Here is a 23,051-nt window from a genome sequence, read left to right as displayed (position 1 = left end):
TGGATCTAATTTTGAAATAATCTTAGGTCATAATTGAGTCAGTTTCCTCTGGTGCTGCTCTCCTTTGTATCATCTTACATGACTGAATGGATGCAGAACATCTATGTCTGAAACCACAGCAAACTTCAGCCTTCCAGTTACCAGATTATCTGCCCATACCTCCCATCTGCTGTTCCTACCAGGGAGATGAGTGTGCACAATACAGTGCAGTAACACATCCATACCAGAAACTGGGATCAGAGGCTGTTGCTTGGATGACAGAGTTCTTCAGGTGCCTTAAGTATTGGATTGTAAAAACTGTGTTTTATAACCATTAGGAAAAAATGGTGCCTGTTTTTTAAAGTGTAGTGTTGTGGAGGCAAGTCATCAGTAATATAATTAAGAATTATATATTTAATTTTATTTCTGAAGGTGATATCCTCTGCTTATCAGAAACATCCTCAAGGCTGTTGTCAACTAGAGGAGTTAACAGGCAGCTCTTTGCTTTGCATACCTGTGAAAATTGCATGCAACTCACAGGGCAGAAAGTATTTCTCAGGTTTTTTAGAAACAGTATATGAATGTTTTTGAAAATGCATAGAATTCAAAACATCTGTTTCAAGCTTATTTTAAAAAGATTTTGAAGTATTTCAGTTTTAAGTATTTAAAACTCAAAGCTATTGTCTGGTTTTTGTTGGAAGTATTTGCATTTGAGAGAAGATGAATGTTTGTGTGAAGCAAGTTCTAATATCATCCATCCATACTGCCCACAGCCACCCAACATATTGTGTATATGCTTGCTATTAAAATAAAACAGACATCAGCTTTGTAATCTTTTCTTTCCTTTTTAGACTTTTCTAGTATTACTTCTCCTTTAGGAGTAATTCAACTCTTCAATGATGAACAAAGAGGCATGCCACTGTTAATGTAACCACTGCTGACTGATCTCACTATCCTTTCATTTTGCCTCCATACTCCTCTTATGGGTAACTGCCTGGGAGGGATCTGTATATTCTTCTTCCATATATCTGGTGCCCTTGCTAAGCAAGAAGTGGAAGAAATCTTTGATATTAAGTTCTGGCACAGATGATGATGAGGGGATGAGTTGGAGGTGAAGCTATTCATTTTAGGAAAACATCCTTAGGTTCTGGAAGAGATTCTCCCCAGGATCACTGTCAGAAATGTAATTTTGCACTAACTTTGTAACCAGCAGATCAAGGGAGGTGATTTCGACCCTCCTGCTCAGCTGTGGTGAGACCCCACCTACAGTGCTGTGTCCGGCTCTGGAGTCCTCTGCACAAGAAGGACATGAACCTGTTGGGGTGGTTTCAGTGGAGGCCCCAAATGATGAGAGGGTTGGAGCACCTCTCCTCTGAAGACAGGCTGAGAGTGTTGGGATTATTCAGCCTGGGGAGGAGAAGGCTTCAGGGAGCCCTCATTGAAGCTTTTCAGTACATAAAGGGTTCTTGTAAGAAAAATAGAGACCTTTTAGCAGGGCTTGCTATGACAGGACAAGAGGTGATGGTTTTAAACTAAAATAGGGGAGATGTAGACTAGAGAGAAGGAAGAAATGTTTTAAAGTGAGTGTGGTGAGACACTGGCCCAGAATGCCCAGAAAGGGATGATGGATGCCCCATCCCTGGAAACATTCTAGGTCACGTTGGATAGGGCTCTGGGTGACCTGATGTAGCTGAAGACGTCCTTGATCGCTGGGAGGGATTGGCCTTTAAAGGTTCTTTCCAACCCAACCCATTTTATGATTCTATGATAAGGGGATTTTTTTAAAAAATTATTTCCCCTTGTTGGTCTCAAGCATAATTGGACATTTTCTGTATGTTTATGTAATTAATTTATTTTTGAAAGCCTTATCAGAGAGACAAGGTTCTTAGAGAAGTTAAACCAGGAAGAGACTCATAAAGCAGCAGACTTGTGCACTTAAGGCAGCATTTGTGCTGGCATCCTGGCTGGCTTGCTGCTCTAATTTTGGGTTGTAATTGTGCAGCTGTAGCATTTCATTACATGTAAAATTTATGTTAATCTCTGAAGATTACTTTGAGAGGGAAAAGGGTGAGGAAGCAATAACTTTGAGGTACTTGGCTTGCATGTCTTGCAAGCCAGTTGCCATGTAACTGGGGAGCTCCTAGAGCTTAGGAACTGCTTTGGCAGCAAAAATCAAAAGCTTGTTGCATCGGAGCTGGCCAGACTGGAGCTCTGCTGGTTCAACCATTGGATTTCTGCATTTACTACCATTAGTAACTACATAATTGTTATACAAGGTTTAGGTAGTTTCATTGAGTGCAAAATTCTGGGCATTTGGATACTTCTAGTGTTCAGCTTTAAGTAGCGCTATAGTTGTAAGCATCTGTAACTAAAAACACCTAAGGTGATAGTTAAAATGACTTTGTTCTGAAACCTGCAATGCTTATGGCAAAGCCTTGGTCCTGCAGAGACCAAAGTCCCAATTTGTTCACAAGTGCAGTGATTGTTAAGATTAATATTGGGAAGCTTTTGGGTCCAAGGAGCAATTTAAAATCACAGATTACATGTATTTGAGAGAGCAATGAACACGATGGTACAAAACATCCTGCAAATGCTATTTTATTATTTCAGGAATTTCAGGTTTGTCTGGATATTAATTCTTAATTCAGGTTCTTTCAGCCTCTAGGAACTCCCACACTCCATGACCATTAGCTGGCACAGTCTGTGATGATACATCAAGATTCAGTTCTGCCTGGACCTGAAGGGTATTTCTTGTTAAAAACTAGCAAAATTGGATATATTTTTAAAAATAATCAGAAATATGCACTGGAATTCTGGTTTTATACAATGGAAAAACAAGGTAGGAGTAACTTTGAATATAACCTTACAACAAACACCAAGAATGCATGAGCAGGCTAAACGCCTTTTTTTGTTGTTTCCTAGAAACTCTGTATTTTGGCACAAATTAAAATGGAAGTTGTTAGTGACGTTGATCTGCCTGTAAACAGAAAATGCCATGGTGTGCATTAAAATAGCACCTGTGACAGAATTATAAGTATATAGAAAAGCATTTAGAAAACACTTTCTGAAACAGAAATCCTAAACTAGTGGCAGACCTTAATTTTCACTTTCTCTCCTGGAATGTTACTAGCTTTAATAATCTGCCTTTCCATAAATACTGAAAGAAAACTGAAGTAGCAGGTTTTGGAATACACACCGGTGTGTAAACCTTCTTACGCAAGCACGTGATTGTAGTCTTCACCTTTATTCGGTACAAATAACAGTAATTACGGTATGGATCATTTTAATATTCACATTCTTGTCACCTGTAACAGCCAGGAAGTGCACATAGAGGAAGCAATATTTTGTCACATGCACATTTCCAGATCCCATTCTCAATTTTATGATGTTCAGAGCACTCGGTACTTCCCCATCAGCTTTGTTTTGCCACTTGCTATAGAAGTTATTTAAGAGGTAGATATCTAAGTGCTTTGTCTGGCCTTCATTTCTGAAGCATGAAACTTTTGGCTGCTGCTGGTTTTGAAAGAAATGTTAGGACTTTGCTCAGTACATCAGTCTACAAATGAGAAGAACCTTTTCCCATAAGTAAAGTGTGAAAAACATTGCTGGTAACCATATATTGTAGTTCAGTATGCATTTGATTATGGGAAAGAATATTTATTCCATGTGGACCCTCTGAATTCATAGTTGCTTATCAGAACTGGAGCATTTGAGACGCAGCAAACCCCCTGGCTTATTTGCTTCCAGCGTAATATGCAATTCCCAGTTTATTTTGAGTAGGAAAATTAATTCAGTGTGTGGATTTCTTGTAATGAAGCAGAATCTGGATGTGTAAGAGCCTTGCAAGATCCCAGGGTTGGAATTAATTTGTGATGATTGTTGGTTTGGCTGCTAGATTTGTGCAAGAAAATTTTCTTGACGTGGGACAAGCAATTCTGCAGAAATAGAGTTTCACTCTGTCTCTCCTCCTTCCCCTTCCTTCCTCCTGTGTTTTGGTTGATGATGAGACTTGGGATTATTTTAGGTCTGTCCTGAGCAGGTACTGAAATCTACAAGTTTCCAAATGGCTCTCTGGGAAAATACCTTTAGCTTTATAGATTTTCTGATAAATTCAGCATGAGACAAGATTAACCTGCAGGCAGGCATCAAATTCCAGATTTCATTGATTGTGCATTAGTAATGCAGAAGTGGATAAAAAGAGGCATTTAGAGAGGAGTAAGTCTTTCATCTCATCATTCACAAACCATTTGATAGAATAATTGCTTTGATTGTTTGATAATCCGATTTTCAAGGCTCTGCTCAATTATCCAGTAAATTTGCATGGTATCAAAATATTCGTGGTGTTTTATCAATAAAATAGTTTCAGATGAGTAATAGGTACCTGCAAGAGAGGAATGCCTCTGAGAAGAGCAATTCCTAGACAATATGACTTGTTGCGGAGATCCAGCCATTCCTTAGCTGATCCTGACTGTAGGCTTGGGGAATGCAATCTTGTGTCTCACTTTTCTTCCTGCTTAGTGAAAGGCAGAGGGGATTTTTGGAGTTTTTGATGTTGTTTTTTTCTTTTTTTGTTTTTTTTTTTATGATTGCCTTGCTTTGGAGGAACTTCAAGACTTGTGCTTCATTAATCATTAGCTGCTATTGACAGTCTCAGTGTTTTCTAAGGATTTGGGGAAGAACAACTTGTTCTTACTGTGTTGGTGAGGGATGTGCAGCTAGATTAAGTAGACTTTTCAAGTACAATCCTTTGGTTTCACTTCATTTAGGATGACTGAGATCTAACTTTGTTTTTTTGTGAAAATACCTGTGTTAATATTGAGCAATAACATAAATAAGAGCAAGACCTGTCTGGTCCCAGCTGTGCTGCCTGTCACCTTTTCCCCTTGCACATTTAGACACAACTGCAGATGTGAAACTGCTGTGGTGCACAATATTCACTGCCTGTTCTGGAGAATTATAGCAAACTTGTCTTGAGCTTCATGTGGCAGCTTTTCAACAGGATATTGCAGAACTGTCATCTCTTTGGAACCACTGAGAGAACAAACAGGGAAATACAAGTTGTAGATTTTGAAGTGCAATATGAATATTTAGCTGTTTATTTTTGTATTAATGCCCTGGAAGGCTCAAAGATCATAGGTATTTTGTACTGAGGTGCATACCTCAGTATAAAATATGTCTTCACTGTGAGGGTCACAGAGCCCTGGAACAGGCTCCCCAGAGGGTTTGTGGAGTCTTCTCCAGAGATTTTCAAGACCCATCTGGATTCATTCCTGTGCGATCTGCGCTAGATTCTATGGTCCTTTTCTGGCAGGGGGGTTGGACTCGATCTCTGGAGGTCCCTTCCAACCCCTAACATCCTGTGATTCGTGACATTCATGCTTTTTAGGGTGTAATGGTTAAATTGAGTTCTTTGTCTTCATAGGCCCCATTTGCATTCACTATAGAAAGGTAAGTGGCTTCATGTGTCATTTCAGAACATCCAAGGTGAGTCCCACCCTGAATTTCCCACTGGAGGATTCTATGCAGCTCTCAGGGAGCAGCAAGGTGAGGGCTGCTCCACAAGGGAGAAGACACGCCAAGAGCTATGGGTGGCTGCAGCACAGTGGGGACCTTGATGATGAGGGCACAGTCCAACACTATCTGAGCAGAGCCAGGATGGTGTTACCAGCCACTCTGGTTGATGCTCAGGGATCAGCTTACAAGGTGAAGTGACAAGTCAGATGCAGGGTCAGTCCAACAGAGGGTAATCACAAGTGAAACAGAGAAAGCCATGAAGTGTAACTGCAGTGTTCTGTTGTAAATATCCCCCTCTTTAATATATTAGGTTGGTTAAATTGTGAATTTGTTGTAAAAAAAAATACAAGAAACAAAACCAACCCAAAATCCAACCCAAAGCAGCTTTATGGTTAGCGCTGTTACAGGCTGCAGGAGACACCTTTTTGTGTAAGGTTCTATATAAATATTAATTGATCATGTGGCTGGCAATGAGCTTTCAGAGCTGATATAGTGAAAATAGTATTGTTTCTTCATTAAAAACGGGTTGTCCTCAGAAGAAAGGAAGATGACAGATTTCACAGACTTGAGCAGCAGTTTCTAAAAGCCTTGTTCTGACAATGAGGTCTTCCTGTAAGGCTCTCAGGATATGTTCTTGATTGCTGTAATGTAAATGCATTAAAAGTCTGGCAGGGTCTTTTACCATCTGTCTCTGTAACACAGAACATACACAAGGCTGCATCTTACACAGGAGAATTGTCCACCCCACTACAGAGCCCAGAGCAAGAATACCCAACCAGCAAAATTTATTAGTCATCCCTGCATGACAAAAATCAATAAAACACAATCTCTTGTGGTTTAATATGAGAATAAACATAAAGAAGTATTGACTCTCAGGAAAAATACTGAGCTGCAGGTGTATAATTGAAAGTGTCAAGAGAAGACTGAAAGTATAGGATGTTGTCCAGTCTACTCTAGGGTGTATTTCAGAACCAAAGCCAGGAATAATAGCACAGAGGGCAGGCTGTCTGCCTGTGTCTGAAAAACAAAATTCCTTGTGGGAATGTTGGTGACCTGAGCATGAGTGAGATGAAAAAGCAGACTTTTCAGGATTGCTGAACTTTGGGAGCCAGCATAAAACATCCACTGGTTGCCTAGAAAGGGTTATGATGCTGGGAATGATGAAAAACTATCAAAGGTAGAGTTCTATTTGGCCACTTTCTCCTGTATTGAATTGACTTATTTCTGTCATAGCTGTTGGTACCACTGGGTATTAATGAGGGTGGTGAGACACTGGAACAGGTTGCCCATGGAGGTGTTAGAAGCCTCATCACTGGAAGTTTATAAGGCTGGGGGGCTCTGAACAACCTGATCTAGTGTGAGGTGTCACTGCTTATGGCAGGAGGGTTGTAACTGGATGATCTTTGAGGTCCCTTCAAACCCTGGCAATTCTGTGATTCTGTCTGACACTTTAATGGTTTGTGCTGTGCAGTTCTGTCAACTGCTTGGGCACTGGGGTCTGTGTCAGTGTTTTCTGTGAAATACTTCAGGTTTCTCTCAAACTGAACACTCCCTGCTTGCCTGGGATCCTGCATCCTCCCCACACCAGAAGGTAGGTAGGGCCCTGAAGGTAAGCAGTGAGTGGAAAAAAGTCCCCATTAGGGGAGGCAAGCAAGCCCTCTCCTTGCCCACCATGCCTCCTCTAGTGCCACTACACAGTAGGTGTGAGACTCTAGAGGTGGAGGACCTAGTTAATGGATGATGTGGGCATCAATTCCTCCATGCCAGAGGAGTCACTAATACCAGGATGAACTACCTCCCATGTTAGTACTGCCACCTGTACACAGAAGAGGAGTCATAGTTGTAGGAGGCTCCCTTTGAGGAGAGCAGAGAGTAGTGAAATACTGGAACAGGTTTCTCAGAGATGTGGTGGGGGCCCCATCCCTGGTGACATTCAAGGTCAGGCTTGATGGGACTCTGAGCAACCTGATCTAGTTGAAGATATCCCTGCTTCCTGCAGTGGAGCTGACCTTCAAGGGTCCCTTCCAACCCAATGCATTCTGTGATTCTATTACAGCCTTCTAGAAGGCATCTGACAGTAATTGTGAGTCTGCTGATGTGTAATCCAAACCAAAACAGTTAATAGTTAACTACAGCCCTGAATAATGATGTTGGCTTCAATACCATGGCATTTTAGTCAAGTGTGTCTTTGAGTTTTCTCTCTGTGTGTGGTACATTCATTGCTTTCTAAGGCTTTATCTTCAAGTCCTCTATCAAGAAGTTCTCTTATACTGTGGGAAACAAGTATCTGTCCCGTCCCCCCCCTCCACCCCTGTGACTTCAGAATCTGAAAAGCAGTACTAAATAGGGTAGTGCCTGTGTAATTGATAGCATCAGTGATCTTCCTGGTCTCTTGAGTTGTTTTATTTTTTTGTCCTGCAGATTCAAAGTCCTTCACCAGGTCCCGAAGATGTATCTTTTATATTTATTACATTTAATTAGTTGTCAGTCATTTTAAGCATAATCTAGTGACAACAGTAATGGGGGCAGGAAAATCCCAGATTTGAATGAGGTTTACAGCTTGTTTTTAATCATGTGATTAAGCAACTGGTTCTATCATAGAATCACAAAATGGTAGGGGTTGGAAAGGATCTCTGAAGATCACTGGTTCCAACCCCCTGCCAGAGCAGGATCACCTACATCAGATCATGTAGGAACACATCCAGGCAGGCCTTGACAATCTTCACCACCTCTCTGGGCAGCCTGTTCCAGTGCTCTGCCACCCTCAACAGAAAGTTCCTTCTCATGGTTAGATGGAACTTCCTATGTTTGTGTTGATGCCCATTACCTTCTGTCACTGGAGATCACTGTGAAGAGTGTGGCCCCACCTTCCTGACACCCCCCGTGTATGTATTTGTAAGCATTAATAAGATTCCCCCTCAGCCTCCTCTTCTCCAAGCTGAACAGCCCTAGCTCTCAGCCTTTCCTCATGAGAGATGGTCCAGTCCCCTCAGCATCTTAGTGTCCCTATGCTGGACTCTCTCCAGTAGTTCTTTGTCCTTCTTGAGCTGAGGTGTCCAGATTGGACTCACAGAACATTCTATAATGTCTAAGACTAGTCATCAGTGAAAATTTATCTATAACCTATGTGACTATCAATCACTCCTACTGTTGGAGGAGGGGCTACGTATTTCCTTTTAAGCTTTCCATTTGCCTCCTTGAGCTGCATTTTCTCTGGTTTTATAATTTTAAATGACACAGAATGCTACCTAACTACTTCTTGTAATCAGTCTGGTTTGTTGTGAGAGTTGCTGCTTTATATATATAACAAATCAAACCTGGAGGCATCCTGTGTGTTCGTTTGCAGGTGTGTTTCTCTGTGACAGATGTTCTGGAAGACCCTGAGATCTGCCATTAATTTTGAGTAGTCAGGAAGGCATCCATCTAGTCAGCAGCAGAAATTATTGCTGCTCCTTGATGAGTTTTCATTATTAGCATTTCTCAAAGGCAAGGGTGGCTGAAATTTATGGCAGGAGTTGGCCACAGGAGACAAGGATGTTTCATAAATGCTGCCAGGTATCACTGAGATGAGCTCGTATGCAGCAAGCAAATCTTTTTGCAAAGAGCTGTGAAAACTGCTAGGGTGAAGTCTCCTCTCTGAACCTATTCCTGTTGCTTAAGTCAAATGGTACTGTGACCACTTGATGTGCAATCGGAGCGGCCTGATCCCCGATGTAGCATCGACAGCAATGTAGTGAGTGGGGTAAGACTGCACCCAGCCATCACCAAGATGGTGTCTGCTGTGTGGTCCACATTGTGCTATTGCAGGGATGCTTCCTGTACCTTGCTAGAAATCCCAGTGGGAAGATAATCAAATCCCAAATAATTTTTGAAAGGAAAATAAACTCTGCAGAGAGAACCAGAAGATTAAAGGGGTGAGCTTTGAAGACATGACCTTGCAAGCCCAGCAGTTGTTGCCATTTCCTTAAAGAAATAACCACGTGCCATGACCTGAGACTACATAGAAAAAAAACCCAAAAAGTTTAGCTTGCAAAATCATGACCTAAAAGCATAGAAAATATGTGTTAAACTTCATAGACTCTCTAGGTCAGCATGTACCCTAGTCCTGGACCATAGACTGCCACATGGTATTGGTATCTTTCTCCAGAGAATTCTATCATGGGGCAAGGGATTGACAAACACAGGAGCAAATTTAAAGTTACAAGGAGATGGTATGTTGCCATTTTTTCCTGTTTGTTTTCCAAATGCATCTACAAACCTTATTTAATTATTGTAGAGCAGTGAAGGGGAAAAGGACCTGAGGGTCCTAGTGGATGGAAGGTTGACCATGAGCCAGCTCTGTGCTCTTCTGGCTAAGAAGGCCAATGCCATTCTGGGGTGTATTGGAAGGGGTGTGGTTAGTAGGTTGAGAGAGGTTCTCCTCCTCCTACTCTGCCCTGGTGTGGCTGCATCTGGAATATTGTGTTTAGTTCTGGGCCCCTAAGTTCAAGAAGGACCTCAGAGAACTGCCTGAAAGAGTCCAGCACAGAGCGACAAAAATGGTTAAGGGAGTGGAACATCTTCCTTACAAGGAGAGACTGAGGGAGCTGGGGCTCTTTAGCTTGGAGAGGACAAGACTGAGAGGTGACCTCATTCATGTTTATGTAAGGGGTGAGTGCCAAGAGGATAGAGTCAGGCTCTGCTTGGTGATGCCCAGTGACATGACAAGGGGCAATGGATGGAAGTTGAGGCATAGGAAGTTTCATGGAAAGATGAGGACAAACTTTTTTTGCTGTGTGGGTAACAGAACACTGGCACAGGCTACCTCTCTGGAGATAGTCAAAACCTGCCTGGATATGTTCTTGTGTGATCTGGTATAGGTGATCCTGCTCTGGCAGGGGGTTGGGGGAGATAATCTTTCGAGGTGTCTTCCAACCCCTTATATTCTGTGATTTGGCACTTCAGGATGTGATTTAATGACCATAGTAGTCTTAGGTTGATGGGTGGACACAATCTTGAAGGTCTCTTCCAAACAAAACAGTTCTATGATTCTGTGATTTGTATTTGGTTTTAACTGGCTTACATGTGAGAAAATTATATCCTTTGGGTTGGTTTCTGCATCATCTGCTGTTTCTGCATCATCTTATTTTGCCTTTCCACAGCCTGTATAGAGGACTTAATACATTTTATTTGCCATTTGGACCAATTTTTGTCCTTCTTTCCTTGGGTGTTAATCCTGAGCCAAGGCAGGTTTATATTTAGAAAGAAGCCTTGGCGGTATTAGTTTTCAGTTTTTATAGGAGAGAGTAGAATCCCGAAGTTGCATAATTTTCTAGAACTGGAAAGGGTTTGCATGAACTCTGATACATCCTATCACTCATTTTTATAGTTATTCTGCATTTGAACACCATCCTACTGCTTATAATGAACAAAACGATGAAGTAATTTGTCAACTATTATATCGACTATCATTTATGGCTCTATTTCGCTGTGTTATTATTTGGACTAGTCTAGAAATTGCTTTAAGGAGATGAAAAACACCCCTCTAATGCAAAGTAACTTCTTTGGCTGAAGTTAATTTGATTTTTCTCAATAGCAGGAGGCAGACTAAATGGAGTTAAAATGAGACAAGCAGTGGCCTTCACATCTTACCGTAGTCCCAAAAATGCATATCAAGTCTGGGTTAGCCTGCTTGTTTAAAAAAGAAACTTGGATATGAGAATTCTCAAACTTTTTGATAATCACAGATGACTGTTTCATAGGCAGGTAGGCACAATTCAAAGACAGTGAGGGATAGTTAGTGAAATGCAGAAGGGAAAGCTTTGGTGTCCAAGCCTACTTGGTAATTCTGAATCGTCAGAGGGAGGCTTCAGGGAGGTTCACAAGAGGTGAATTCCTTTTTTGTGTTCGTATCCCTCTTCAGTGACAGATGAAGCTGAAATGTCCTTTTTAGAAACAGATATGCCTGTCTGAGGAAGGTAACTAGCAAGCAAGCCAGGAAGATAAAGTTCAAAGAGAGTTACTCAGTGACAGCAGAGCTGTGAAAACTTCTGCATCCTGAGAAAGCTGCTCATGTATTGGCCATTCCATAGAAGATGCTCTGGGTGCTTAGTCACAGCGTGCAGACTTTAAGGGGATTTGCAGCAGAACTGCCTATATTTCTGGGAGGAGATGTAAGTGCTGGTGCTTTTTTTGGCATGTCTCATTGCAGAGGAATGGTGTAGAGGAGCTGCCTGCTTATGCATGGGTGAGCTCCAGAGAGATAAGCAGGAAAAAGACAAGGAATTGTAGCCAGCCTGAGGACAGCAGGGAACTTGCCTGGCAGGTTAACCCAAGCAGGGTCTCCAGTACACTCTGTCCTCAATGGAGTGAGTTCTGGGGGAGCCTGGTGTAGAAGGCTGCCTGCACGAGAGGCCAGGAATTGCTTCTGCCAGCCAAAACGTGCAAAGGTTAAACCAGTTGTGTGGACCAATAAACCTTTGGCACAGAGCAAAACAGATGGAGAGCAGGAAGAAAAGAGTATTCTCATGTATGTGGGGCAAACCAGCTTCCTCTGGCATAAACCGTATTCAGCCTATACTGGAAAAAAAACCAGACACCAATCAGCCCAAACCTCCAAAACCCAAGACTCCAATGCATCATTCTACAGTATGGTCTCTCCTGTATTTGTGAAGAGATATATATTACAGCAAATATATATATTTGCTGTTTGATTTATTTAGGATTTTTCAGAGTAGATCCTTTCAAGGAAGGAGGAGTTGCTTGTTTGTTTGTGAGTGTTTGAGTGACATCCACGCATTGCAGACTGCAGTAGAAAGGAAAGACAACAACAGAAAGCTGGAAGGCTGCAGCTTTGATCAAGTAGCTGAGAGATAGCAGGGTTGACCTTCAGGTGTCAGGAACACTACAAAGACTTGGGGAGCTGATGGGCTGAAGCAGAGCTTGCTTTTCTCGAGGCCATTGAAGGACTGACAGTGTTAGGCTGATATCAGGGACCTTCTGCAGGGACTCATAGAATCGTAGGATGGCAGGGGTTGGAAGGGACCTCTGGAGATCTAGTCCAACCCCTCTGCCAGAGCAGGTTCATCCAGATCCAGAGGAACGTATCCAGGTGGGTTTTATAAGTCTCCATATGGCATGGACACCCCTTTGATCAGTTTGGGTCAGCTGGCCTAGCTGTGTCCCTTCCCAAGATCCTGCACATATTTCAGCTTCAGCCCACTGTTGAGGGGACACAGTGCTAGAAAAGCACAACCTTGGTGCTTGGCTGAGCAGTAGCCAAAACACCAGTGTGTTATCAACACCCAGCTACAGCGCTACAAAAACCACAGCGCTAGAAAGATGCTCTGGGGAGATGAACTGCAGCTCAGCCAAACCCAATACATTTGTTTTAAAAGGAGAACTAGTTTAGAGTTTTATTCACTCTTATCTGGGAAAGCCTCATTTGAACTTTGAAATAGTTTGAGCTGCATCAACTGAAAAAGTGCTTTACGTAATTTTAAAGTGACTTTGTTGGCTTATTTAGTGGATAGTGCATGTTCAAATAATTAATCTTTGATATCATCTTTTTTTTTTTCAGAATTCATAAAGCAGCATTTAATCTGTTCATCAAGTGTCAACTTTTCCCCTTTGCCTAAGGCTTTCTTATGCAATTATGTATAGGTGGTTTATTGCAGACGAAATACTAACAAAAATGTAGGAGTTAAGCTTTTTTGTTTACCTTGTTGTCAAATCCCTAAATATTCAGTGCAAATTCCTAGTCAAGAATACAGCTTTTGTCCAGTTTCTTGAGATTCTGAGAGTCTTAGTACATCTTGAGAACGAAAGGCTTAAGTTACTTTGTTTAAACTTCAAAAACTAAAAGTAGGACAGATTTTTCTGTCATTACTCACTGCAAAATCAAATCAGGTGCAGCCACGTTGGCTGCAAAACTGTGCCACATTCTGCTCTTTGATTTTTTTTCTGTTCTGTGACAGAGATTTCTGGTACAAAGGATCAAAAGTCAGACATGCCCTTTGAAAAATGAGAAAGTTCAGCTTGTAAAGTTAACGTGAGAGTTAAAGATGGCTGACTTTTTAACTTAATGGTTAGCATTTCCTTAATTTTCTTTTTTTCCCCCTTTCCCCCCCATTTAAATATATCAAAACATTGAAGTACAAAGAGAATTTGAGATGAAAGATTAAAGTTGACTCAGCCTCCATCAATGCCTGTCCTGTTTTTTCTTCTTGGGGAAAAAAAAAAAATCTTTTACTACATTATAGTCACTAAAAACATAGATTCCTTTTTTTTACCCCCAAGACATAATGACATGTTTCAGTCCTGCAGATTTGTAGATTTTTGATTGATGTTGGAAAATGATGCTTTGCTTTTTTTCCCCCCTAATGTTTAGGGAGCGTAACACTTTGAGCAATTTCATGCTTCAGAAGTGACAAGCCTACATGACTGTACTGTGTGATGTTTTACTGTGGTCCACGATATTGAAACACCATCTTGCAAAGTGCTGTGCAAGTCTAGTTAGAGGCCGGTATCTTTCTTTACCTGCAGCACACTGTTTACTCATGCTGAGCTTGTTGTCCACTAAGATCCCCAGGTCCCTTTCCACAGGGCTGCTTTCCAGCCTACATTTGTCCCTGTTGAACTTCATAAGGTTCTTGCTGGCCCACTCCTTCAGTCTGCCCAGGTCTTCCTGGAGAGTGGCTCTCCCTTCTTGAGTGTCAGCCTCTCCATTCATTTTTGTGTGGTCTGCCAGTGTCATCGGGGTGCTCTTGATCGCAACATCAGATCAGTTCTGAAGATAGTAAACAGCGTTGGGTGCAGTATCAGTCCCTAGAAGGCTGTCATTTATTACGGATAAGGTTGCTGAGACACAGCCAAACAACATACCCCCAAGTAATAAAAGACTCAGAAACCAAATACAGCTTTTATTTATTATAAAGAAATTAGGGAGTAAATTGCAAATGACTGTTTGCCTTTCCCTAGGACTGCTACTGCCTAGCAACGTTTACCAGATAGGATAAACATCATTAACTGTGAAAAGCTTAATGTCTAAAAGACATCAGGATTGCTGATGTGCAGTCCTGGGGTGTCTCTGTACTATTTAAAAGTGTTATCTGGCTTTGCATTGGAGTCTAAGAGTATTCCCAGCCTTGCCCATGGTATGTGCCTCTCTGTGTGTGCACACTCCTATGGATATAAATGGAATTTGTATTGCAGCCATGCTGTAATTTAGTAGGGAAATGCTTCTGCAGCCAAAATAAAAATTAGAAATCTTGCACACTACGTACAGAAGCTTCTCAGGAAATCATTCAAGCTCTCTCTTCCTGTCATACTGGGGAATATGCCTCTTAATTTCCCCTGACAGAAAACACATCACCTCATCAACAGCCCTGGAAAATGACAAAGCATCCCCACTGAAAGAGACTGACTGCCAAATGCTTTCATTGCCACTGCAGCAAGGAGGACAGAGAGAGGATGGGTGTGCTTCTGAAATGTCAGGGAAGTGGAAAAATTTACCCTGCTGCCTGTGGAACCCTAGTGTTATGTCTTGTATGGCCACAAAATGTTCATCTCCTAGTCATGGTGTGACCCTTGAAGAACGAATATGTTCCAGAAGGCACGCCACCATTTAACTCTAAAAGAATAATTTATCCTCCTGAATCTGCATAGTGTGAAATAGTCTTCAAGCCAAAGCAAACATCTTGGTGCAAAATCTACACCTGCAGATCTCTGCCATTTCATAGAACAACTGAGTCTCAAGCTCACATGAAGTTACTGTGCAGATTCTCAAAGGTGGTGTAGCATTACTAGTAACAAAATTTGCTGAAATGTTTGACACAAGTCAAACAAAGTAAGGTATTTTAAATAAACCTCAGTCCTTTTTAATTGTTGCATGTCTGAATCACATACAGTCAGAGTCTGTATGTCAAATGATACATCAGAACAGAAAATCTGTATAGACAGTGATCATAACTTTTGTCATTAATTCACTATATTTGTATTTCTGGGATGGTGAGGATTATTTTATTTTACTTATTTATTTTTCTTTATTTCTTTATAAGCCAAAATTATGATGAGATGAGAAAATGTTATTGGCACTCTTGCACCAACTGGTTTTTTTCCTTTCCCAACACCGAAGGAGGAATTTGGTCACTCTGACTTACAGTGGTGATCTAGATAAGCACACTACCCTAATACTGTATTTTTATCTAAATGAACCAACTTCCTCTCACAGTGAAACTACACAGTTACATATTTTGTATTGATTCATGTTACTGAATGAATAGTTATAGTTTTCATGTTTCAGAGATAATGTTCTCCCTGTAAATTGGGTGCTTTGATGTCTGCAAGAGCATTCAGACAGTCTGATGCTAAAGCCTGGAGAGTTTTGGCTGTCTTTTTGATAGGGGTTAAGCTATTGACCTGCAATGGAGTAGAATGGATTGTAATCATTCAAGGCTTCCAAGGGTTGCTGAAGGGATGGTGAAATCTACAGCTGGAGGGTTTTCTGTTATGTAGCTGGGTGGTCACCTGTTGTATGACAGGAATGATCTCCATTATTTATTTGTGAGATGGATACCTCTCAATTGTTTGTCTAAAAGAGGAGGCAGAAGACCCTTTGGAAAGAGTGGGACACAGTAATGTTCCAGCAGGCTCAAGGTTGTGGACCTTCTGTAGACATGGTGGCTGCATTAGATGACTAACTGGTCATAGAATCAGACAATGGTCTAGGTTGAAAGGGACCTCCTAACGTCACAGAATCACAGAATGAACCAGGTTGGAAAAGACTGCAGAGAGCGTCAAGTCCAACAACCCCAGCTCCCTCAGCCTCTCCTCACAGGGCTTGTGCTCGAGACCACTCCCCAGCCTCGTTGCCCTTCTCTGGACACATTCAAGTATCTCAATGTCATCTATCTAGTCCAACCCCCTGTTCATTGTAACACACCTTCCAGAGGAAAGTGCCTTGGATTTGGTGATTTGTGCTTCAAAGTGATGTGGAAGTTAAGAAATTTTGAAGCTGTGTGAGTAGCTACTTCGGGTTGAAGGAGATTGGCAAAACAGACCGTCTTCAGAAAATGCAACTGGTTTTCTTCTAAGATTTTTTCTAACAGTTGGACCACATGATATTTTGAGGTCCCTTCCAACCTGGGCTAATCTATGTATCCAGAAATCTTAACAGATTAGGAAACCAATTTGCCTATTGTGGAGCTTTGTAGGATCACTCCCCAAACACCTGTTAAAATCATGCTTAGCTTAGGTAAAACTGTTCCTGATTTTAGCTGAAATACCTTGCTTTCATCTGAGGATGTTATAACAGTAGGGGTTTTTAATTTGTGCAAATGTGGCTTTTTTAAGAGATGCTATTTTAAAATTCTATAATGAAAGTATTAGCCAACAAATACAAAACCAATCTTGCTTATTTCTGGCAGTGATGTGAGGCAGTGCTGTTTAATAAAATACCATTTCTACAGGGGTGGGATTTTCAAATCCTTGAAAATACTAGCAGTTATAATCCTGTGTAGGTTAAGGAGTAATGCAATGAAAATAAGTCCCAAGGATGTAATTATAGAATACTGTTTGGTTATGTACTGCCAACATGAAGAAGCAAACACACTGAGAAGAATATGGTTGGCAAAATTTGAGGGATATAATTGGGGCTTTCTGGCAAGACTGATGCAGAGCAGATGTCTTTTCCATCTCCTCTGGTTCCCTACGTTGCTTCATGTTGCTCATTTGAAGATGTGTAGGCGTTTCTTTAATATTACCCACAGAATCACAGAAATAACCAAGTTGGAAAAGACCTTTGAGATCATCAAGCCCAACCTATCACTCAACACCATCTAATCAACTAAACCATGGCCTTAAGTGCTTCATCCAGCCTCTTTTTAAGTACTTCCAGTGATGGTGACTCCACCACCTTCCTGGGCAGCCCATTCCAATGGCAAATCTCTCTTACTGGGAAGAATTTCTTCCTAACATCCACCCTAAACTTTTCCTGGCACAGCTTAAGACTGTGTCCTCTTATTCTGCCACTGGGAGAAGAGACTGCCCCCACCTGGCTACAACCTCCTTTCAGGTAGTTGTACAGAGCAATAAGGTCTCCCCTGAGCCTTCTCTTCACCAGGCTAAACATCCCCAGCTCCCTCAGCCTCTCCTCCAGTTTGGATTTGAACCAGAGAATGGGAATCAATTATTTGTATTGTGGAATTCCACTGTATTTTAAAGAGCTAAGAGGATGATTAGGGGACTTGAGCACCTCCCCTATGAAGAGGGGCTGAGAGACCTGGGCCTGTTTAGTCATGAGAAGAGAAAACTGAGAGGGGATCTGATCATTGTCTATAAATATCTGAGGGGTGGGTCCTAACTGGAGGGGGCCAGTTGCTTTTTGGTGTTGCACAATAACAAGACAAAAATAACAACAGGTACAAGCTTGAACATAGAAGATTCCACCTCAACATGAGGAGAAACTTCTTTACAGTGAGGGTTATGGAGCACTGGAACAGGCTGCCCAGAGAGGCTGTGGAGTCTCCTTCTCTGGAGAATTTCTTAACCTGTCTGGATGTATTCCTGTGAGGACCATCATAGGTGATCCTGCTTTGACAGGGGAGTTGGACTCAGTGATCTCTGGGGGTCCTTCCCAGCCTCTAATGTACTGTGATACTGTGAGTTAGTGTTAATAATGAATCTCCTTGTTTAATTCAGTATATTGCTGCTCCTTGTCACCAGTTATAAATTCCCCACAGCCCTGTGTGTGCTGATATATAAGAAAATGGTATATCTTGTTTGTTATTTCCATATCATGAAATAGCCAGAGGAGCTGGTGCAGAAGCACAGGGCTTTTGCCTGCAAAGTAGCTCCAGCAATACCAATGTGAGGTTGTATATTTCTGTCTCACAGAGTGAGAGTTAGGAAGAAATCACTTTTGATGTGCCTTTAAGTGTAAGCACAACCTATGTGGTGAGGACTTGCTTTCTTGTGCATCATTCCCAGCATCAGTGTCTTAGCAGGCCAAGTTCTTTGGTGCTTGTGTCTTTTGTGTGTTTCCCAGATAGAGTTGGCTGGAATCTGTTCACACATTTTATTTATTGGTGTAAAAGAAAGGAAGAAAGTGCCCTTGCTCTCTCCCTTACCAGAGTAGCTTGCCACAGTTTCTACAGAATGAAAAAGAAATTAAAAGATAGCTTTGACCACTCCTGTGGAAGAACTCCTAGAAGGACAGATCTGAATAGCTGTTTTGAGGAGTTGTGCTGCTGCCATGATTTTAATTTTCAGTGTGATGCGTGGGAGTTTGCTCTTCAGAAATTAAAGCTATCAGCTTCCAGGATGGACACACATTTGGATGTGATTGAGCTACAGCTCAAGAAGTTCCACTTCTCATTATCTTAGCTACCATTACAGTGTACGTGCATGCCCTTAGCCTGTTCTTGCTGGAAGGAAGAAGTTATAGGTACAAGGCAAAACGAAAAGTCCCTCAGGTCTGGCTCAAGTGTCATCTGGAGTCCAGCACTGCCATCTTCCACAGCATAACCCTAGTGATAGGTCTGAGGCCCAAAGATCTGATGTTTATGATCCACCATAGGCAGCCAGTCACTAGTGGTGTGCCCCAAGGATCAGTGCTGGGCCCTGTGCTCTTTAACATCTTTATTGATGATCTGGATGAGGGCATTGAGTCCATCATCAGTAAATTTGCTGACGACACCAAGCTGGGGGCAGGAGTTGATCTGCTGGAGGGTAGAGAGGCTCTGCAGAGGGACCTCGACAGGCTGGGCAGATGGGCAGAGTCCAAGGGCATGAGATTTAACACATCCAAGTGCTGGGTTCTGCACATTGGCCACAACAACCCCATGCAGAGCTACAGGCTGGGGTCAGAGTGGCTGGAGAGCAGTCAGGTGGAAAGGGACCTGGGGGTGCTGGTTGATGGTAGGCTGAAAATGAGCCTGCGGTGTGCCCAGGCATCCAGGAGGGCCAATGGCATCCTGGCCTGCATCAGGAACAGTGTGGCCAGCAGGAGCAGGGACGTCATTCTGCCCCTGTACACTGCACTGGTTAGGCCACACCTCGAGTCCTGTGTCCAGTTCTGGGCCCCTCAATTTAGGAAGGATGTTGACTTGCTGGAGCATGTCCAGAGAGGGGCAACAAAGTTGGTGAGGGGCTTGGAACACAAGCCCTACGAGGAGAGGCTGAGGGAGCTGGGGTTGCTTAGCCTGGAGAGAAGGAGACTCAGGGGTGACCTTATTGCTCTCTACAACTACCTGAAGCGAGGTTGTAGACAGACGGATGATGGTCTCTTCTGCCAGGCAGCCAGTACCAGAACAAGAGGACACAGTCTCAGTCTGTGCCAGGGGAGGTTTAGGTTGGATGTGAGGAAGAAGTTCTATACAGAGAGAGTGATTGCCCATTGGAATGGGCTGCCTGGGGAGGTGGTGGAGTCGCTGTCATTGGAGGTTTTCAGGAGGAGACTTGATGGGGTGCTTGGTGCCGTAGGTTAGTTGTTTAGGTGGTGTTGGATTGGTTGATGGGTTGGAAGGATGATCTTGGAGGTCTCTTCCAACCCGGTTTATTCTATTCTATTCTATTCTAAAAGACAGAGAAATGGCATGGCAGCACAGTTGGGGACCACAGATTTTAAAAGTCTAAATGCAAACTTTTAAGATACCCAGAATTCCTGAAGAGATCTTGCTGACTTCTTAGCTGGTGCTATCACATCAGATTCAGTTTACAACTTTGTAGTCTTTACATGAGCAAACAGCAGTGGTCTGATTCCTTTGCTTTCTGCCTCTCCTTTATGACAGAATGTTTTTTTATCTTAGCAGTGCTACAGACCAGATAGCAATAACATCAGCAGCAACATGTAATGTGATCCTTGCTAGTAGCATGTAGTGTAGCTCATGAATATTTGGTATTTTCTTCTCAATTGCTTCATAGTTTAAAGAGAATTTTCTCATTTCAGCATGTCACTTCTGATACTTTTTTGTCCTTTAATGTCTTCCAGCTTGCCTCTTTAGAATTCCCTCCAAAGAAGCTCTTTGGAAACAAGGATGAACGAGTGATTGCAGAACGACGGAGTCACTTAGAGGTAATGCCAACTTTTTTAACAGGCTTTTGTGGTGCATTTTGGTGGAATGCTGTGCTTGACCAGCAGAACCATTCCCATATGGCCAAAGCTGAATAGCCCGCTTCTAACTGTGAAGTTACTTTCTGCCTCATTTAACACAGGAGATGGCAGCAGTAGATTGCAAAGTAATGAAACATGCCTTAAAAAAAAAAAGAAAGAAAAAAATAATTAATCCTGGACTAGGTGGGGGGGGAAGAAAAGGCATCTCTCTAGAGACAGTCATGGGAGGTACATTTATTTAGGAGGTAAGATTGTGGGTGAGGTAAGTGTTCACTCTAGACAGATGGTCTCTGTACAAGACAATTAAATAAATACTGCTGCTTTAAATGCAATGTTTTGGCTAAAGATTAACTGTTTTGTCATAGTTGTTATATCCAAATATCTCATGACAGGAGGAAAGTGATATTTAGGCATCTTTGAGCTTTATTTTGTAACTCAGCTTTCTGAGTGTTTGGTATTGGGGTTTTAAAGTTAATTTTATTGTGAGAGTTTGTGGGGTTTTGCTTGTTCTGCAGAGCTATGTGCATGGTCTGATTTTTGTCTCCTATCCTACATGAGGTCTTTATGTTTCTATGTTAATGAATGCATTATTGCAGACCAGGGACAGGAGGTGGGGTTTGGGGAAAGTAGAGGAGGTGTGAACAAGGACTAAATCATACACTCCACAACTATATTGTTGCCACATGAGGATTAGCTGATCATGCTAGTCATTAGGAATTAAATTCTTTATGGAGCTAAAGTAACATTAAGTAGAGATTTAGGGAAATTAATATAAAAGTAGATTGCTTCCAACTGGAATCTTTTCTTTCATGTTTTAAAATTTTCTTTAGGTATTTTACCTGTTCTTTGATCTAGCAACAAAACATCTCCCCACTGACTTGATGTGAGGCTGTCTTGCATGTAGTATTGTAATGTAATCTATTTTTCCCATTTCATGTACTCTCTAGAGGGCATAAGGCATGGCCACATCTCCATCTAGCACTCAATTTGCATATTTTTGTGCCAGTAAGAAATTTAATCCCTTAATCTTTCTGACCTTTCGTTGATTTACTAATGGATTTTATTGTAATGTTTCAGAATGTTAACAGTTCTGGGTACAGTGATGCTTTGATCCCAGTCATATGGTTCTTACAGCTCTCTGTGTAGCCAGTTTTTAGCTTACAATAAAATTGTACCTATTTTAACAAAAATAAGGCGTTAAAACTTTGACATGTATATACTTTGCAAACATAATTATAAGACTTTCTGGGGAAGTATAGTGATGAGGCAAGGCGTAACAGTTCCAAACTGAAAGAGGAACTGGAACAGGCTGCCCAAGGAAGTTGTGGATGCCCCATTGTTCAAGGCCAGGTTGGACTGGGCTTTTTGAGCAACCTGGTCTAGTGGAAGCTGTCCCTGCCCATGACAGGGGAAGTTGGAACTAGATGATCTTTAAGGTCCCTTCCAACTCAAACCATTCTCCGCTCCTATGATATGATCACTGTTCACATGAATATGTTTTGCCAAATAGCACACTTGGCCATGCCACAGAGTCATCTTGACAAATCACTCAGTGTTGGAGAAACTGAAGATTGCCTGTGGCTAAGAGAAAGTTAGGTAAAGAGGACAGGCAGCCAAGCAAGTGTTACCTTCCTGGCTATGAGTAATTTGATGCAGCAAGCTGAACAAAACTATCTTGTGTCTGGATCTTTAATCACGGTATTTTCTTTTTGCTCTGAATTTTGAAGTGGTTTGCCCTGGATTTGTCTGTGGCTGCAGAGTTTCAGCTAACATAGCTCCAGCTTCCTTGGTGAAGAGCAAGAGAAATCAGCTAACGGTTTACAAAGTGAAGTAAAGCTTTGGGTGCTCAAAGCACATCTTGATTTACACTGGGAAAGTATTTGACAGGTAGAAAAAGTATGGTAGTGAGGATGGCACAGGCATTAGTTCTATTTAAAATACTGGCTGCTACTGCCTCATGGCTTTCAATTTCATGTGAGCCTCGAGCAAACTACAGCAGGCTAAATGGAAAGCAATAAATTAATAAATAGCCTCTGTAAGGGATGTGTTTTTTTGGTCTCTTGACCTCAGCACATTTCTCACATAAGAATTCAATCAGGTAAAAGGTGAGAGCCTAGAGAGAAAACATGGCTTGTGTGCAGTTGGCTTTCACACATGATCCTGTACCTTGATTTGCTGAAAACCCTTTGCAATCTCTTTCAAGCCTTGCAGGTGATGTGGTGTTACAGCTGTAATATGTCTCAAGCGGCACCAGGGGAAGTTTAGGCTTGACATGAGGAGAAAGTTTTTCACAGAAAGAGTAATTGGCCAGTGGAATGTGCTGCCCAGGGAGGTGGTGGAGTCACCATCCCTGGAGGTGTTCAAAAAAGGATTGGATGTGGCACTTGGAGCCATGGTTTAGTTGTCCCGAGGTGTTAGGTATTAGGGTATAGGTTGGACTTGATGATCTCTGCGGTGTTTTCCAACC

The 23,051-nt window shown here is 42.0% G+C and overlaps 1 protein-coding gene across 3 annotated transcripts in view; it reads left to right on the top strand.

Moving 5' to 3' along the window:
• Nucleotides 1-23,051, top strand: part of KIF16B (kinesin family member 16B) — a 173,415-nt gene that overhangs the window by 126,336 nt on the left and 24,028 nt on the right. For all 3 annotated transcript variants that reach the window (XM_054180111.1, XM_054180109.1, XM_054180108.1), the window contains one exon: nt 20,462-20,545. In XM_054180111.1, coding sequence (XP_054036086.1) covers nt 20,462-20,545 — 84 coding nt within the window. The remainder of the gene's footprint in view (nt 1-20,461; nt 20,546-23,051) is intronic.

This window comes from Dryobates pubescens, chromosome 3 (genome assembly GCF_014839835.1).
Source record: "Dryobates pubescens isolate bDryPub1 chromosome 3, bDryPub1.pri, whole genome shotgun sequence".
In the NCBI taxonomy this organism is placed as follows: Eukaryota; Metazoa; Chordata; class Aves; order Piciformes; family Picidae; genus Dryobates; species Dryobates pubescens.
This window is presented reverse-complemented; position numbering and strand designations above follow the sequence as displayed.